General features: G+C 32.3%; 1 protein-coding gene and 3 non-coding genes across 4 annotated transcripts in view; all 4 read left to right on the top strand.

Moving 5' to 3' along the window:
• Window positions 1–951: 951 nt before the first annotated feature.
• TRNAG-GCC (transfer RNA glycine (anticodon GCC)) lies at window positions 952–1022 on the top strand. The gene has a single exon. It is a non-coding gene; the product is annotated as a tRNA-Gly (tRNA).
• A 5-nt stretch (window positions 1023–1027) lies between these two features.
• LOC125843395 (small nucleolar RNA snoR114) lies at window positions 1028–1115 on the top strand. Its single transcript, XR_007443993.1, has one exon. It is a non-coding gene; the product is annotated as a small nucleolar RNA snoR114 (small nucleolar RNA).
• Window positions 1116–1329: 214 nt separating this feature from the next.
• On the top strand, window positions 1330–1417 carry LOC125843401 (small nucleolar RNA snoR114). Its single transcript, XR_007443999.1, has one exon. It is a non-coding gene; the product is annotated as a small nucleolar RNA snoR114 (small nucleolar RNA).
• Window positions 1418–8616: 7199 nt separating this feature from the next.
• Window positions 8617–13734, top strand: part of LOC125843203 (uncharacterized) — a 16061-nt gene continuing 10943 nt past the window's right edge. The window contains exons 1-8 of the mRNA XM_049522416.1: window positions 8617–8803; window positions 9993–10226; window positions 10315–10416; window positions 12003–12107; window positions 12749–12868; window positions 13082–13210; window positions 13368–13499; window positions 13583–13672. Coding sequence (XP_049378373.1) covers window positions 8723–8803; window positions 9993–10226; window positions 10315–10416; window positions 12003–12107; window positions 12749–12868; window positions 13082–13210; window positions 13368–13499; window positions 13583–13672 — 993 coding nt within the window. The 5' untranslated portion in view covers window positions 8617–8722. The remainder of the gene's footprint in view (window positions 8804–9992; window positions 10227–10314; window positions 10417–12002; window positions 12108–12748; window positions 12869–13081; window positions 13211–13367; window positions 13500–13582; window positions 13673–13734) is intronic.

The following is a 13734-nucleotide window of genomic DNA, read 5'->3' as shown; positions in this document are numbered from 1 at the left end:
CGACCATCCCATCCCCTTGAACTCTCACTCTAAGTTATAAATGCTCTTAAAATAAATAAAAAAATCACTTACTTATCAAATACTAGCAAATAAATAATTATAAAAAAATAACTTTTTTTAAAAAAATAATGTTTTTTTGTGAAAAAAACATTTACTTTCTACCAAAGGCACACCTTTAGTCATGATATAATTTGGCAAGGAAGAATTGTAGAATATGAGACTATAGTATCTCATTTTGCTTCCCCACAAGATGTTCAAGCTAAGCAAGAAACTGAACTTTAAAGTATACTATAATTAATTAAAGTTCAAATATTATTGTTGACTTTATTCACAATACACACTTCTTCAAAGATAGACCTAACACGTAAGCTACTAAAAGTCATGTTTGCTGATTAGATAAAATGGAAGTTGGAGACACCTCTTAAGGTTCGAGAGGTCTTGTGTTCGAGTATCCTTAGTATGAAGTAGTCACCTTTGTGAGATAACATTTTACCCTTAAATATTGAATTTTCTTATGCAAATTTAAATTTAGTCGGATTTCAATATACGTATCGAACACTGGATGAAAAATAAAAATAAAGGGTTCAAGTTGTTGAGAAAATGGAAGTGGAGATTAGATTTGACTTTTCTCGTATCGGGTTATGTTTATATCAAGTCAAATAATTTAATTTTAATATTCAAAAGTTGAATTAAGAATATATATCATGTATAATAACTTTAGTAAGTCATGATAAACATATGTATGAAAGACATATCTTGCATTCATCTTAGTATAAACACTGAATATGACACAATTGAAAGATGCAAACAAGTTTAATTAATACAAGTAGTATAGATGTCACTTTGTGGGATTTCACTTAATATATTGTTGTTATAAGCAAATTGATTGTCGAAAAAAAGATAAATACAATATAATACAATATATATATAATGAGAAAGTATTAACAAGTAGCACCAGTGGTCTAGTGGTAGAATAGTACCCTGCCACGGTACAGACCCGGGTTCGATTCCCGGCTGGTGCATTTGAGAGCGATGATGTTAACTTGCACAATTTGTGAGCGATTGGGTCGTCACATACTTCTGATATAAAGATGAGATAATGTGTATTTGAGCTCTAATTTTTTGCTCCTTTTTTTTATCTTGGTGAATTTTTTTTTAATACCTATACAAATTTTGGACCAAAGTATTGAATTCCCATAAGTCTGTAACTTTCACTTCTTTTTTTTTCACGACAACAATAATAACCACCTCAGTCCCAAAAGGATAGTGAGATGAATAGTTCCCTGCCACGGTACAGACCCGGGTTCGATTCCCGGCTGGTGCATTTGAGAGGGATGATGTTAACTTGCACAATTTGTGAACGATTGGGTTGTCACATACTTCTGATATAAAGATGAGATAATGTGTATTTGAGCTCTAATTTTTTGCTCCTTTTTTTTATCTTGGTGAATTTTTTTTTAATACCTATACAAATTTTGGACCAAAGTATTGAATTCCCATAAGTCTGTAACTTTTACTTCTTTTTTTTTCACGACAACAATAATAACCACCTCAGTCCCAAAAGGATAGTGAGATGAAGTTGTTTTACCACAAAATTAAGGATCGATAAAAAAATATATTGTGTTATTCTCAAATTTGAAAATAAAAATGTACATTTGAATCATCTGATTGTCCATTTTTCATTTTTTATTACAACCTTTTAAATTATGTTGTTCAGACTTTTCAAAAAATGTCAGACAAATACATATCAAATCCTTCAAAAGTATTATATTTTTAAAGAACTCAACACGAATGAAACAATATATTTTTGTTGAATTTGATTATTCAAGCAATACAACTTCTAAGTACATGATAATAACCATTATAGATAAAAATAACTTACTCAAGATCAACATGAGAATGAAGACTTAGAAGATTATCAGTTGTAGCCTATATATGTCCTCTCAAAGATGAATAAAAAGGAGGAAATGCAACATAAGAGAAAATATATATAATAGTACTTAATAAGTTTCAAATTGACTACTTGTTACGAGCGAGACGTCTTTGTGAGTTGCTAGCACCTTCATCGTAGGAAGAATTTTGCGCGAATAATTCAATCTTCACTAAGATAATTGAATCTCTATTACGATTTTTTATAACCTTTATGATTTGCGATACTCATCCCTTCTGCAATTATTTGAGAAATAGTTTTTCCCCTCCGTGGTCGATATTAATTGTGCTTCCCTCTCTGATTAATTTGTGCAATTATTAATGGTTCATTCCCTTTGTAGTTAGACGAAGACGTACTTTTCTTTGGATACATAACAATATGTTATATGTAGTAACATTCTATAAAAAAAATTGTCATTTCTATTTAATTTTTTTGGCAAGAAGCCATGGTTATTCTTGATATATGGTTTAATTTCAAAGAGGGAAATTGATAAATTGAATGTGAATCTTCAATTTTTAACTTTGGGATCATCTTATTTATAGAATGTTGGTGGATTTTTTCAATTTTAAATAACAAAGTGGATGAATAATACTATAAATGGAAATGTTGTATTTAAATAACTTGATTCACATATTGTTAATACTATATAGTATTTATTGTACCGTCTATTATGCATACAATAATATATAAATTGACGTATAACTTAATACAAATATTTTAAATATCGCACACCAAATACTGCATTAATTATATGACCATTATTTTTTTCCTTCTATGGCCATTAAATGATGCATTATCTTATGCACAACTATAATGATTGGAGTTTGATTCTTAATTCATGAAATTATGACTTCGAGCATCGTTTTAAAAAAATTTGAGAACCAATATGTATTTGAAAAATCATAAAAAAAAAAGTAAATTAATTTAATTATTTACAAACTACCTTCCAAGGAAACAAAGTTTAATTCTTTGATAATAACAATAATTTCAAATGGGAGTAAAGACTTTTCTTATTTGAAGTATTATCTAAACATATATTTTTTTTTTCATTTTTTTTCTTGTTTAACAAACACACCACAAAAAATTAGACAAACTATATGTGACAAATCATAATTTCAAAGTTGGTAAGAAAATCCAGTCAACCAAATTTAATTTGTAACAACTATGGACAGTCTATGGTTATTGATATGAAATGAAAATTTCCCTATTTAGACTGTGCGCAAATGTATATCTAAATAATTTTAAATTTCCATTAATATCAATATTAGACACAAAATTTAAAATTAAAATTTTTATTGATGATTTTTTTTTTAGATGTATATATAAATTTTTTTTAGTAAATTTAAAGAATATATTTTTGCCACGTGTTTCTCCACTCGTAATTTAAAGTTCAAATATTATTGTTGACTTTATTCACATTACACACTTCTTCAAAGATAGACCTAAGCTACTAAAAGTCATGTTTGCTGATTGGATAAAATGGAAGTTGGAGATACCTCTTGAGGTTCGAGAGGTCTTGTGTTCAAGTGTCCTTGGTATAAAGTAGTCACCTTTATTAGATTATCTCCGAGCTAACATCAAATTTTACATCAGATTCTAAATTTGGTGTTTTGAGCTCCAACTCACACCAATTTTTACACCAAATTTGGTGTGATGAATAGTGTTACACCAAATTTGGTGTAACACTATTCATCACACCAATTCACTTTTTGAATATTTTAATATTATTTCATTATACAAACTTCTAATTAAACATTATATAAATTGTATGTTTTAATTAAATCTCTTGTATATTTAATTATTTTTTATAATATGAATTATATATGGTGAATGTTTTAGAAAGAATTTGTTTTATGAAATAAGAAAATATAAATGAAATAAGAAATATTAATATAATAATGAAGAGAGAAAAAAATATTTCTTTTTGGTGTAAAATTTGGTGCAGTGGGTTGGAGTTAATTATACAAAAAATAGTACTGACACCAAATTTGGTGTTTGGGTTGGAGATGTCCTTAGGTAGCATTTTACCCTTAAAAATTGGACTTTTCAATGCGAATTCAAATTTAGTCGAACTTCAATGTAGGTACCAAATACTGGATGAGAAATCAAAGAAAAAGGTTCAAGTTGAGAGATTAGATTTGACTTTTCTCGTATCAGATTTTGTTTATATCAAATCAAATAATTTAATTTTAATGTTCAAAAGTTGAATTGAGAATATATATCATGTATAATAACTTTAGTAAGTCATGATAAACATATGTATAAAAGACATATCTTGCATTCATTTTAGTATTAAACAATGAATATGATACAATTGAAAGATGCAAACAAGTTTATTAATTAATAGAGAAAAGACATAAATACACCGTCAAAGTTGTCCCGTATTTGTATAAAGACACCTTAACTTTCAAAGTGTCCTATTACCCCACAGAACTATTTAATATCTTTGTAAATGAGCCATTTTGACCCATTCCCTCGTCTATGTAGTCGCGCGTGTTGCTCACTCCCTATGATAGAATTCAACCCGACCCGACCCTGTTCTTTGAAGAAGGTCGTTTTTCCTTTTCTTTTCTTATTTCTCAACTTTCCTTTTCTTTTCTTCTTCTAAATTTATTTCTTCTCTATAAGGTCTTTTGTTTTATGTTTTAGTTTTTTTATTTTTCTTTTCCTTCTTTCTTATCAGATTCCGTTTAGTTCCTCTGTTTTTCGACTTGTTTTAGTTTTTTCAAGATTGTCTTTATTGTCGGCTTCTTCTGATTTATTGTCTACTTCACAATCATTTCAAGATTTTGGTAGTAGTTCCTTATTGCATTTACAAATTGAGGGTCGGGTTTTGTTTCCCCGTCATGTTTTGTTGTTGGTGAACAAAAATTCAGAAGAAATTAAACCATAAAAAACTTCAAATTAACGTTTTATACTGGAAATTAAAAGATAAAACGAATTCCTACCTTATTTTCTTGGGAAATATGATAAAGTTGTCAAACAGAGAGAACCAACGTTGATCTTACTATGGAAAAAAACCATGAAATCGAAAAATTAGGGCTATCAACGGCTATTTTGGGTTTAGAATTGGGGAAGATGACATAAATTGATTAAATAATTAATAATAAAGAAAGAAAATGACATGTGACACTTTTAAATTGGTCCATGGCAGTGAAAACACGGAATGATGAGTTTCATGTGCGTGGTAACAATCCAGACGAGAAAATGGGTCAAAATGGCCCATTTACAACGATATTAAATAGTTTTGTGGAGTGATAGGACACTTTGAAAGTTAAGGTGTCTTAATGCAAATATGGGACAACTTTGATTGTGTCTTTATGTCTTTACTCTTAATTAATACAAGTAGTATAGATCTCACTTTGTGAGATTGCACTCAATATATAAATATTATTGTTGTAAGCAAGTTGATTGTCGAAAAAAGATAAATTCAATACAGTACAATATAAATATAATGAGAAATTATAAACAAGTAGCACTTGTGGTCTAGTGGTAGAATAGTCTTGCCACAATAATGACCCGGGTTCAATTCCCGGCTGGTGCACAAGAGCAATGAAATTTACTTGCACAAAAATAGTGAACGATTGGGTCGTCACGTACATCATCTTTATAAGATGAGATAATGTGTACATGAGCTCTAATTTTTTGCTCCTTCTTTTCTTTATCTTGGTGAAAATTTATTTTAATACCTATACAAATTTTGGACAAAAGTATTGAATTCCTGTAAATCTGTAACTTTCACTTCTTTTTTTCACGACAACAATATAACCACCTCAGTTCCAAAAGGATAGTGAGGTGAAGTTGTTTTACCACAAAATTAAGGATCGATAAAAAAAAATATTGTGTTATTCTCAAATTTGAAAATAACAATGTACATTTGATTCATCTGATTGTCCATTTTTCAATTTTAGTTTTATCACAACTTTTAGATTATGTTGTTGAAATTTTTCAAAAAATGTCAGACAAGTACATGTTGAATCCTCCAAAAGTATTATATTTTTAAAGAATTCAATACGAATGCAACAATATATTTTTTTTGTTGAATTTGACTATTCAAACAATACAACTTTTAAGTACGTCATAATAACCATTATACATAAAAGGGAAAAAAGACAAATATACCCCCGAACTTTCGTAAATGGTATCTAAATACCCCTCGTTATACTTTTAGAACGTTGATGCCCCTACCGTCTAATTTTTGGACCGTGTATACCCTTTGGACTAACGGAGGGACACGTGTCACGATCTTAACAACCTATCCAAAACGTATTTAATTTTTATTTTCAATTAAAAAATTGACCCGGATAATTAAAAACCCACCCAAGTAATTTAAGACCCGCTCCGAAATTATAACCAAGTTATCAAGAGAAGGAGATCAAGAACTAATCATAAAGCAAAATTCAAAGTTTTCTAAAGCCGTGTTAGCATTAAATTCCTTGGAAATGGAAATTCATGAAGGAAAGCTGAGTAATCCTTGAATTGCCAATCAAACCAGGAAGCTTCGGTCTGGTACGAATACCAGTACCAATTGTCGCTTGAAAAATGCAGGAAGTGTTCCAAAAGGTCATAGCAGTATGTGATGCTTTCCCTGAGGCTGCTGAATGTATTGTTGATTTTTGATTTTCACAGATCTATTTTCTTGGTTTTCAACCCTACAATCTTTATTTTTCAAAATTTCAGTCATCGAAAAAAGTTATTGAGTTTTGTTTTGTGATTATAAATCCATTCAAAGGTCGCTGGTTTGATTCGTTGGAGTTTGCTAGTTCGATTCGCCGGAGTTCGCTGGTTCGATTCACCGGAGGTCGCTGGTTCCATTCGCCGGAATTGTTGGAGCAGCAGTGAGGGAGAGATGGGTGAGTGGTGGTCAGGTTTCATGGTGGATGAAGGGTCACTACCTCACTGATTCGCTGGAGTGTCTCTAGAGCAAAGGGAGGTTGAGTTTAATAGCAATTAGAGGTGGTTTTGTATATGGAGCTTCGTCGGAGAAGATGGAGTTGCAACAGTGGTGTTGGGTATCTGTTCTTGGGGTGTATGGTTATTGGAACTAGAAAAGAATGAGAAAATGGGATTTATTTGGGTGGGTCTTAAATTATTTGGGTGGGTTTTTAATTATTCGGGTCGGATTATTTAATTGGAAATAAAAATTAAATAAATTTTTGATAGGTTATTAAGATCGTGACACGTGTCCCTCCGTTAGTCCAAAGGGTATACATGCTCCAAAAATTAGACGGTAGGGGCATCAACGTTCTAAAAGTATAACAAGGGGTATTTAGATACCATTTACGAAAGTTTGGGGGTATATTTGTCCTTTTTCCCTACATAAAATAACTTACTCAAGAACATGAGAGTGAAAGCTTAGAAGATTATCAACTATAGCATATATATGTCCTCTCAAAGATGAGCAAAAAAGAGAAAATATATATACAATTGTACTTAACAAGTTCCAAACTGAATACTTGTGACGAGAAATACATTTGTGAGCTGCTAGCACCCCACTATAGGAAGAATTCTGCGCGAATAATTCTATTTTCACTGAGATAATTGAATCTCTATTATTTTTTTATTATCTTTATGATTTACTATACTCATCCCTTGCGTAATTATTTGAGAAATGATTCTTTCCCTCCGTGGTCGATATTAATGGTGCTTCCCTCTCTGATTAATTTGTGCAATTATTAATAGTTCATTCCTTTTGTAGTTAGACGAAGACGTACTTCTCTTTAGATACATAACAATATGTTACATGTAGTAACATTCTACAAAATAAAAAAGAATGTTATCATTTCTGTTTAATTTTTTTTTTTTTTGGCAAGAAACAATGGTTATTCTTCATATGGTTTAATTTCAAAGAGGGAAATTGATAAATTGAATGTGAATCTTTGATGTTTAACTTTGAGATTATCGTATTTATAGAAAGTTGGTGATTTTTTTGTTTTAATTAACAAAGTTGGTGGGTGATACTTTAAATGGGAATTTCGTATTTAAATAGCTTGATTTTCACATTATTAATATTATATAGTATTCATTGTACATTCTATCATATATAAAATAATATATAAATTGATGCATAATTTAATACAAACATTTTAAAAATATCGTGAACTAAATATATATTTCATTAACTATAGTGATTGGAGTTTTGAGTCTTAGTTCATGAAATTACGACTTCGAGCATTGTTTTAAAAAAAATTGAGAACCAATATGTATTTGAAAATCATAAAAAAGTTAATTAATTTTAAAAAAATTACAAATTATAAACTAACAAAGAAATAAAACTTAATTCGAATCATAACATTATTTTCAAATGGGAGTAAAACTTTTCTCATTTTTGAAGTATTATCAAAACATGATCTTTTTCATCTTTCTTTTCTTATTTAACAAACATGCCACACAAAATTAGACAAATTATTTGTGAGAAAACATAATTTAAAGATTGGTAAGAAAATTTAGTATGGTTATTGATATGAAATGAAAATTTCCCTATTTACACTATGTGCATATGTATATCTAAATAGTTTTAAATTTCCATTAATATCAATACTAGACACAAAAATTAAAATAAAATTTGTGTTGATGATTTTTTTATTTTTTTAGATTTATATAAAATAATTTATTTATTTTTAGTAAATTTAAAGAATATATTTTTGCCACGTGTTTTTCCACTCGTAATTGCCTAACATAACCTTTCCATATTATAGTCTTTTCACGGGAGCTTATTGACCCTCTCACACTAAGACAAAATCCGTCAGTTCAAGTGTGCCGTTTCACCTGAAATCGTCAGATTCCGGCGAGATGGCCGTCGTAGATTCGCCGGATTGGCCTCCTCCGGGATGGACAGAGGATGTCAAAGTATCAAACGGAAGAAAAATCAAGGTAGAAATTGGACTTATTGAGCTAAAATTTACTCATCATTTCTTCTACTTTGATTAATCTTTTAAGTACGTAGGTTAAATACGAACACGTATATGTAAAAAATTAGGATATTGTTGCTGTTATTGTGTATTTTTGGGGATATTGTGTATAAATCCAAATGGGTTTGCGGTGATATTTTACGGGGTTATCGGAAATTCGGATATTGTTGTTTTTGTTTTTTACTATTCGTTTTTGAGCATCGGCTGATATGCTGGGACAGCTATGTAGCTCAATTTCGTTGTCATTTCTTCGAATTCGATATAAAGTTCATTCATTTTTTGAGGTAAGGTTAAGGAATTTCGATTTGAAGTTGATAATAAGACAATTCTGTAGTTAAATTCAGATGGGTTTATGGTGCTTTTAGATGGGGTTGTTCACACTTGGGATATCAGCTTTGTAATTGTTTTAGTGTGGGATCAACTTGGCAAACTACTTGCATGTAGAGTCTTGATATTACTCTTTTTTATTGAATGGTTTATCAGTTGTGTAACTCGAGTATTGTTCTGCTCTGCATTGCAAATACAGAGTTTTAAGTCATTTTTCTGCTTTCTAGCTTTTAGTGTTGCAGCTTTAGGTGGGCGAAGTGGGATTCAACTTCTTTTGTTCTTTTGTAAAACTAAGTTTATGAGGTGAATACAGCAATGGTGTCTCAGAACCCGAGTGGACATAGCTAAAACATGGAAGAAAAGGATTCATATACGCATATCAACTAGTCTGTATTAAGGCCAGAATTGTTTTAGTTTGGTTAGGAAGTTATATGTCAGAGTAAAGGTGTAGCAGTAAGTGCAAGGGGTAGAGAACCTCTAGTTGTACAAAACCCCTACTTTGCCTTAAAAGTTTCCTTAGTCCTGAACTCTTTCTCGATGAGTTTCATAAAGAACTTCTCTTTGGAATACTTCATGTAATTGTGTTCCCGTCTTGTCTTGGCTAATGTTGATGTATGCAGTGATGCTGTAACATTAGAATACAACAACAACATTCCCAGTGGAATCCCACTAGTGGGGAGTTGTAACATTAGAATTTGCACTATAAAAGGTTGTCACCTGTGGAATAGAGAATCGACCACTGTTAAATGATGCCATGTAAGAAAGCGCATAGTCTTTCTGCTTATATGGCTTGCATCACATATTGTTTTCATTTATCTTTTCAGTACTATACAAATGGGGAGACTGGGAAAAAGTTTTATTCCAAGAAGGAAGTCGCTCGGTACTTGAACACAAAAGATTCTTGCGATGATGTAACTCAAGCAATGACTAGTCAAGGTAAGAACTGCTCTGAGAACAATGTTAGTCATATGGATAATCAAGATGAGAGCTTCTCCAAGGACAATGTTAGTCAAATGGATAATCTAGATAAGAGTTGCTCTGGGAACAATGTTAGTGAGGTGAGTTTTGAAGGTAAAGTAACTCTTACGTTCTACATTTTTGCTTTGTGATTCTTATCTTCTAAGGTCTGTCTCATGTTATTGTCAGGCTGTTGGGAGACCAAATAATTCTCATGAATGGTTACCTCCAGGGTGGATAGTTGAATTAAAGACTCGTAAGTCTGGCTCACATGCTGGTACACCTTACAAGGTATGAAAATGGAAATATACCGACCTCTGAAATGCTTGTGGCGATGATTTGTTATAATGTGCGTCTCTTATTTTGACTTTAGTGAGACCTTCGGTTAGATCAGCATTGTGTCAATTTTGGTGTTGTATCAGCATGTCTTTTTCCATGATTCCATGCTTAAAAAAAACTGATAACCGTGTTCACTCAAATTCCATGTAGATGACAAAGACTGTTGCATACAAATGATCATATGCTGGTTTTGGTCCTTCTGGTAGTTTATCTCAAACACAAAATTCCAATAGTATTTGTTACTTGAGGTAATGATGAGCATGCAGATTCTAGGGGTTGAGTGGTGCACGGACTAGTTATATAAGGTTTATAATATAGAGAAAAAGTCCAAATTTACCCCTCTACATACAAAATAGAGGGGTAAATTTGGCATTTACTCATTTTTTTCACAATTATTTTCCTTATATAAAAAAAGATCTTTATTGTACTCCGGTTATACTTTGGAGCAATTCATACCTGATACCTTTACCACTAACAACATGTCTTGTTTTTGCCCTTGATTTTAAGGACACTCCAGCATGGGCTGGGTGGATTCCACATGCCAAAATACTTCTGGAAAATGGTCAAATTTACTCTGCTTTTGACTAGGGTTAAAATTACCCTTCCTTATACTTCAGATTGGAGCTCCTCTATTAGGGTCAAGGGAAAAAAATGAGGATTTCATCGTAAAAAATACACACATGAACATGAGGATTTGCTAACAACGGTGTAAATGGCCATTGGCCCCCACACATAAGAGGGTAAAATACCCTATGAGCTTCATAAAAATGCTCTCCCTTTGTCCCAATTTATGTGACACCCTTTTTTTAAGTCAGTACCACATATCTATAATTAGAAATAACTTAACTTTAAAATTTTCTTCTTAACCTTGATGAAATGAGTTGTAACTTTACTTTAAAATTTTCCTTTTACCCTTAATGCAATGATTTATAGACATACAAGTGATATTTTTTTCACAAAAAATGTCTAAGGTTTGTTTTGTACCACAAATTTCAAAAGTCTACATATCTTTCTTGAACTTTGTGCCAAGTCAAGTGGTGCCACATAAATTGGGATAGAGGGAGTAGTATTTTAGAACATTGTTAATAGCAATATAATGTGTTTTAGCAAAATCAAATTTTGTCCTGTATGTGTATCAAAACCTCAGACAAGTTTAATCATCCGGCCAACTCCTGATTCAGTGATCTGCTGCATTTTTACAGGGTTTGATAATTAGGGAAATACTATAGAGAAAACTCAAATTGAAGAAGCTTCATGATTTAACTTCAATTATACAAATTTTGAGTTCTTTTTGTCATAGGAACTTCAACCAAGTATTCCTAAGAAACTTCTTTAGGGGCTTCTGGTAGCTTGGCTGTAGTCCCCTTTTCTGTGTAACAGTTCTTTTGCTGCAACACTAAGCAGCAGTTGTCCTAGTTTGCGACTTATCTGGAAGAAGCATAGCCTTTAGAGCAGGAGTGATGCTACTTTGCCGATAAAATGCTCCAATCATACCTCATCTTTAGTTTACATTCTTATTTCTTTTGCTGTTCTTTCAGGTTTACATTGATCCATCAACTGGAAGCAAATTTTATTCAAAGCCTGAAGTTTCTAAATATCTCAAAACTACGAAGCAGAACAACATCGTGGGAGAAGGACAGATAGTAGGCTCTCTCCCTTTTAACTTTCTCACCATGATAAAATCTGTTTATTATTTTCCCTAATTTTTTGGAGAAGTCATACGGAGCCACATATTAAAGGTGGTGCAGTCAAAACAAAAATAAAGAAACGGAAGTACTTTGGATGAGATTTGATCTCTTTATTGGTATCTTGATCTGTGTAATTCTAATAATGAATACTCTGTTTCTAAGGATCTTTAAGAGAAAGGGGAAGTTGCTTGTATTTATTTTGGCAGTGGCACATTGGAAATGACAAAAGTACTAAAAAGAGTTGCACCATGCATTTGTAACTAGTTTGAAATGAAAAAAATCTATCTTTGGGCAGCCTGACTCATGTTTTGGACATTCCTTATAGGAAAGAGTACTTGAGTAGGTAAAAGTTTGATGGAGGAGGCAAGTTCCAGAAAAGAATTTGATGGTAGCTTTTGTTGCCTTGGGTTATTGCATATTTTCCACATTCCTTGTAGAAGAGAATTTAAAATGCTTTACTTGAGCCGAGGGTCAATCCGAAAAAACCTTCACCAGATCCGACTTGTGAGCCCAGACCTCTTACCTACCCTGGGTATTTTTGTTGTTGTTGTTGGGTTCCTACAGCATCTTCATGTGTAATTATGTTTTTGTGTCAGCATGGAGATGGTGAAGTATCTTCTTCAAATCAGAAAAGATCAGAGGATTCCAAAAATATCAGGGGTGGGGCTCAGACTCGCAAATCCAAAAGGCTGAAATCTGACACCGACCAGGCCTCGGTAAAGACTATTTGTTCTGTAATGTACTTATGATACTACTTACAGATTTCCTTCTCAAAAAAAGACACTGCTTACAGATTTGATTGTTAGCTGTGTAGTTCACCATGGGTTACTGATTTATCTAGTAACATATAGGTGGCAGTTGAAAGCAATTCACTGGGTGTAGCATTTAAGAACTGCAACTTATTCTCGTCTTATTATGTTTTTTCTCAGTCTGGCATTGAGGAGGGGTCATTTTCCAAGCTGAAAGCATCTCAGGATTTTGAAGAAGTTGGGGAACAGAGTTGCACAACCAAAAGGAAGAAATCTGGCATTACCAGGACTACAAAGACTTCTCCTTCTGTAATATACTTAAGATACCTCTGAAAAAAGTTGATTCTTTAATTCACTAGAGTTTTGCTGATTCTCTAGTAATATCTAAATTGCTGTTGAAAGCAATTCAATTGGTGTAGCCTTGAGATGTTGCTAGTATTCTCATGTAATAATGTTATTGTTTCAGCATGGTGCTGGAGAGGACTTCACTTTAAATGAGAAAACATCTCTGGGTTCCAAAGAAAATGGGGCACAAAGTCCCCAATCCAAAAGACAGAAACCTGGCAGTGGTTGTCTGTCAGCAAAGAGTGTTTCTTCTGTAATACCTCAGATGCTTCTGATAGATATGATCTATAGCTGTTCTATTCACTACGGGTTGCTAATTTTTGTAGTAACATTTAGGTTGCAGTTGACTGCGATTCAGCAGATGAATTACCCCCTGGCTGGAAAAAAGAAAGTAGACAAAATGATCGTGGAACAAGGGAATACCTGGTATTTCTCTTTTTTCCTCAGCCCCCCCCCCCCCCCCCCCCCCCCCCCCCCCCCCCCCCCCC

This window comes from Solanum stenotomum, chromosome 10, assembly GCF_019186545.1.
Source record: "Solanum stenotomum isolate F172 chromosome 10, ASM1918654v1, whole genome shotgun sequence".
NCBI lineage: Eukaryota > Viridiplantae > Streptophyta > Magnoliopsida > Solanales > Solanaceae > Solanum > Solanum stenotomum.
This window is presented reverse-complemented; position numbering and strand designations above follow the sequence as displayed.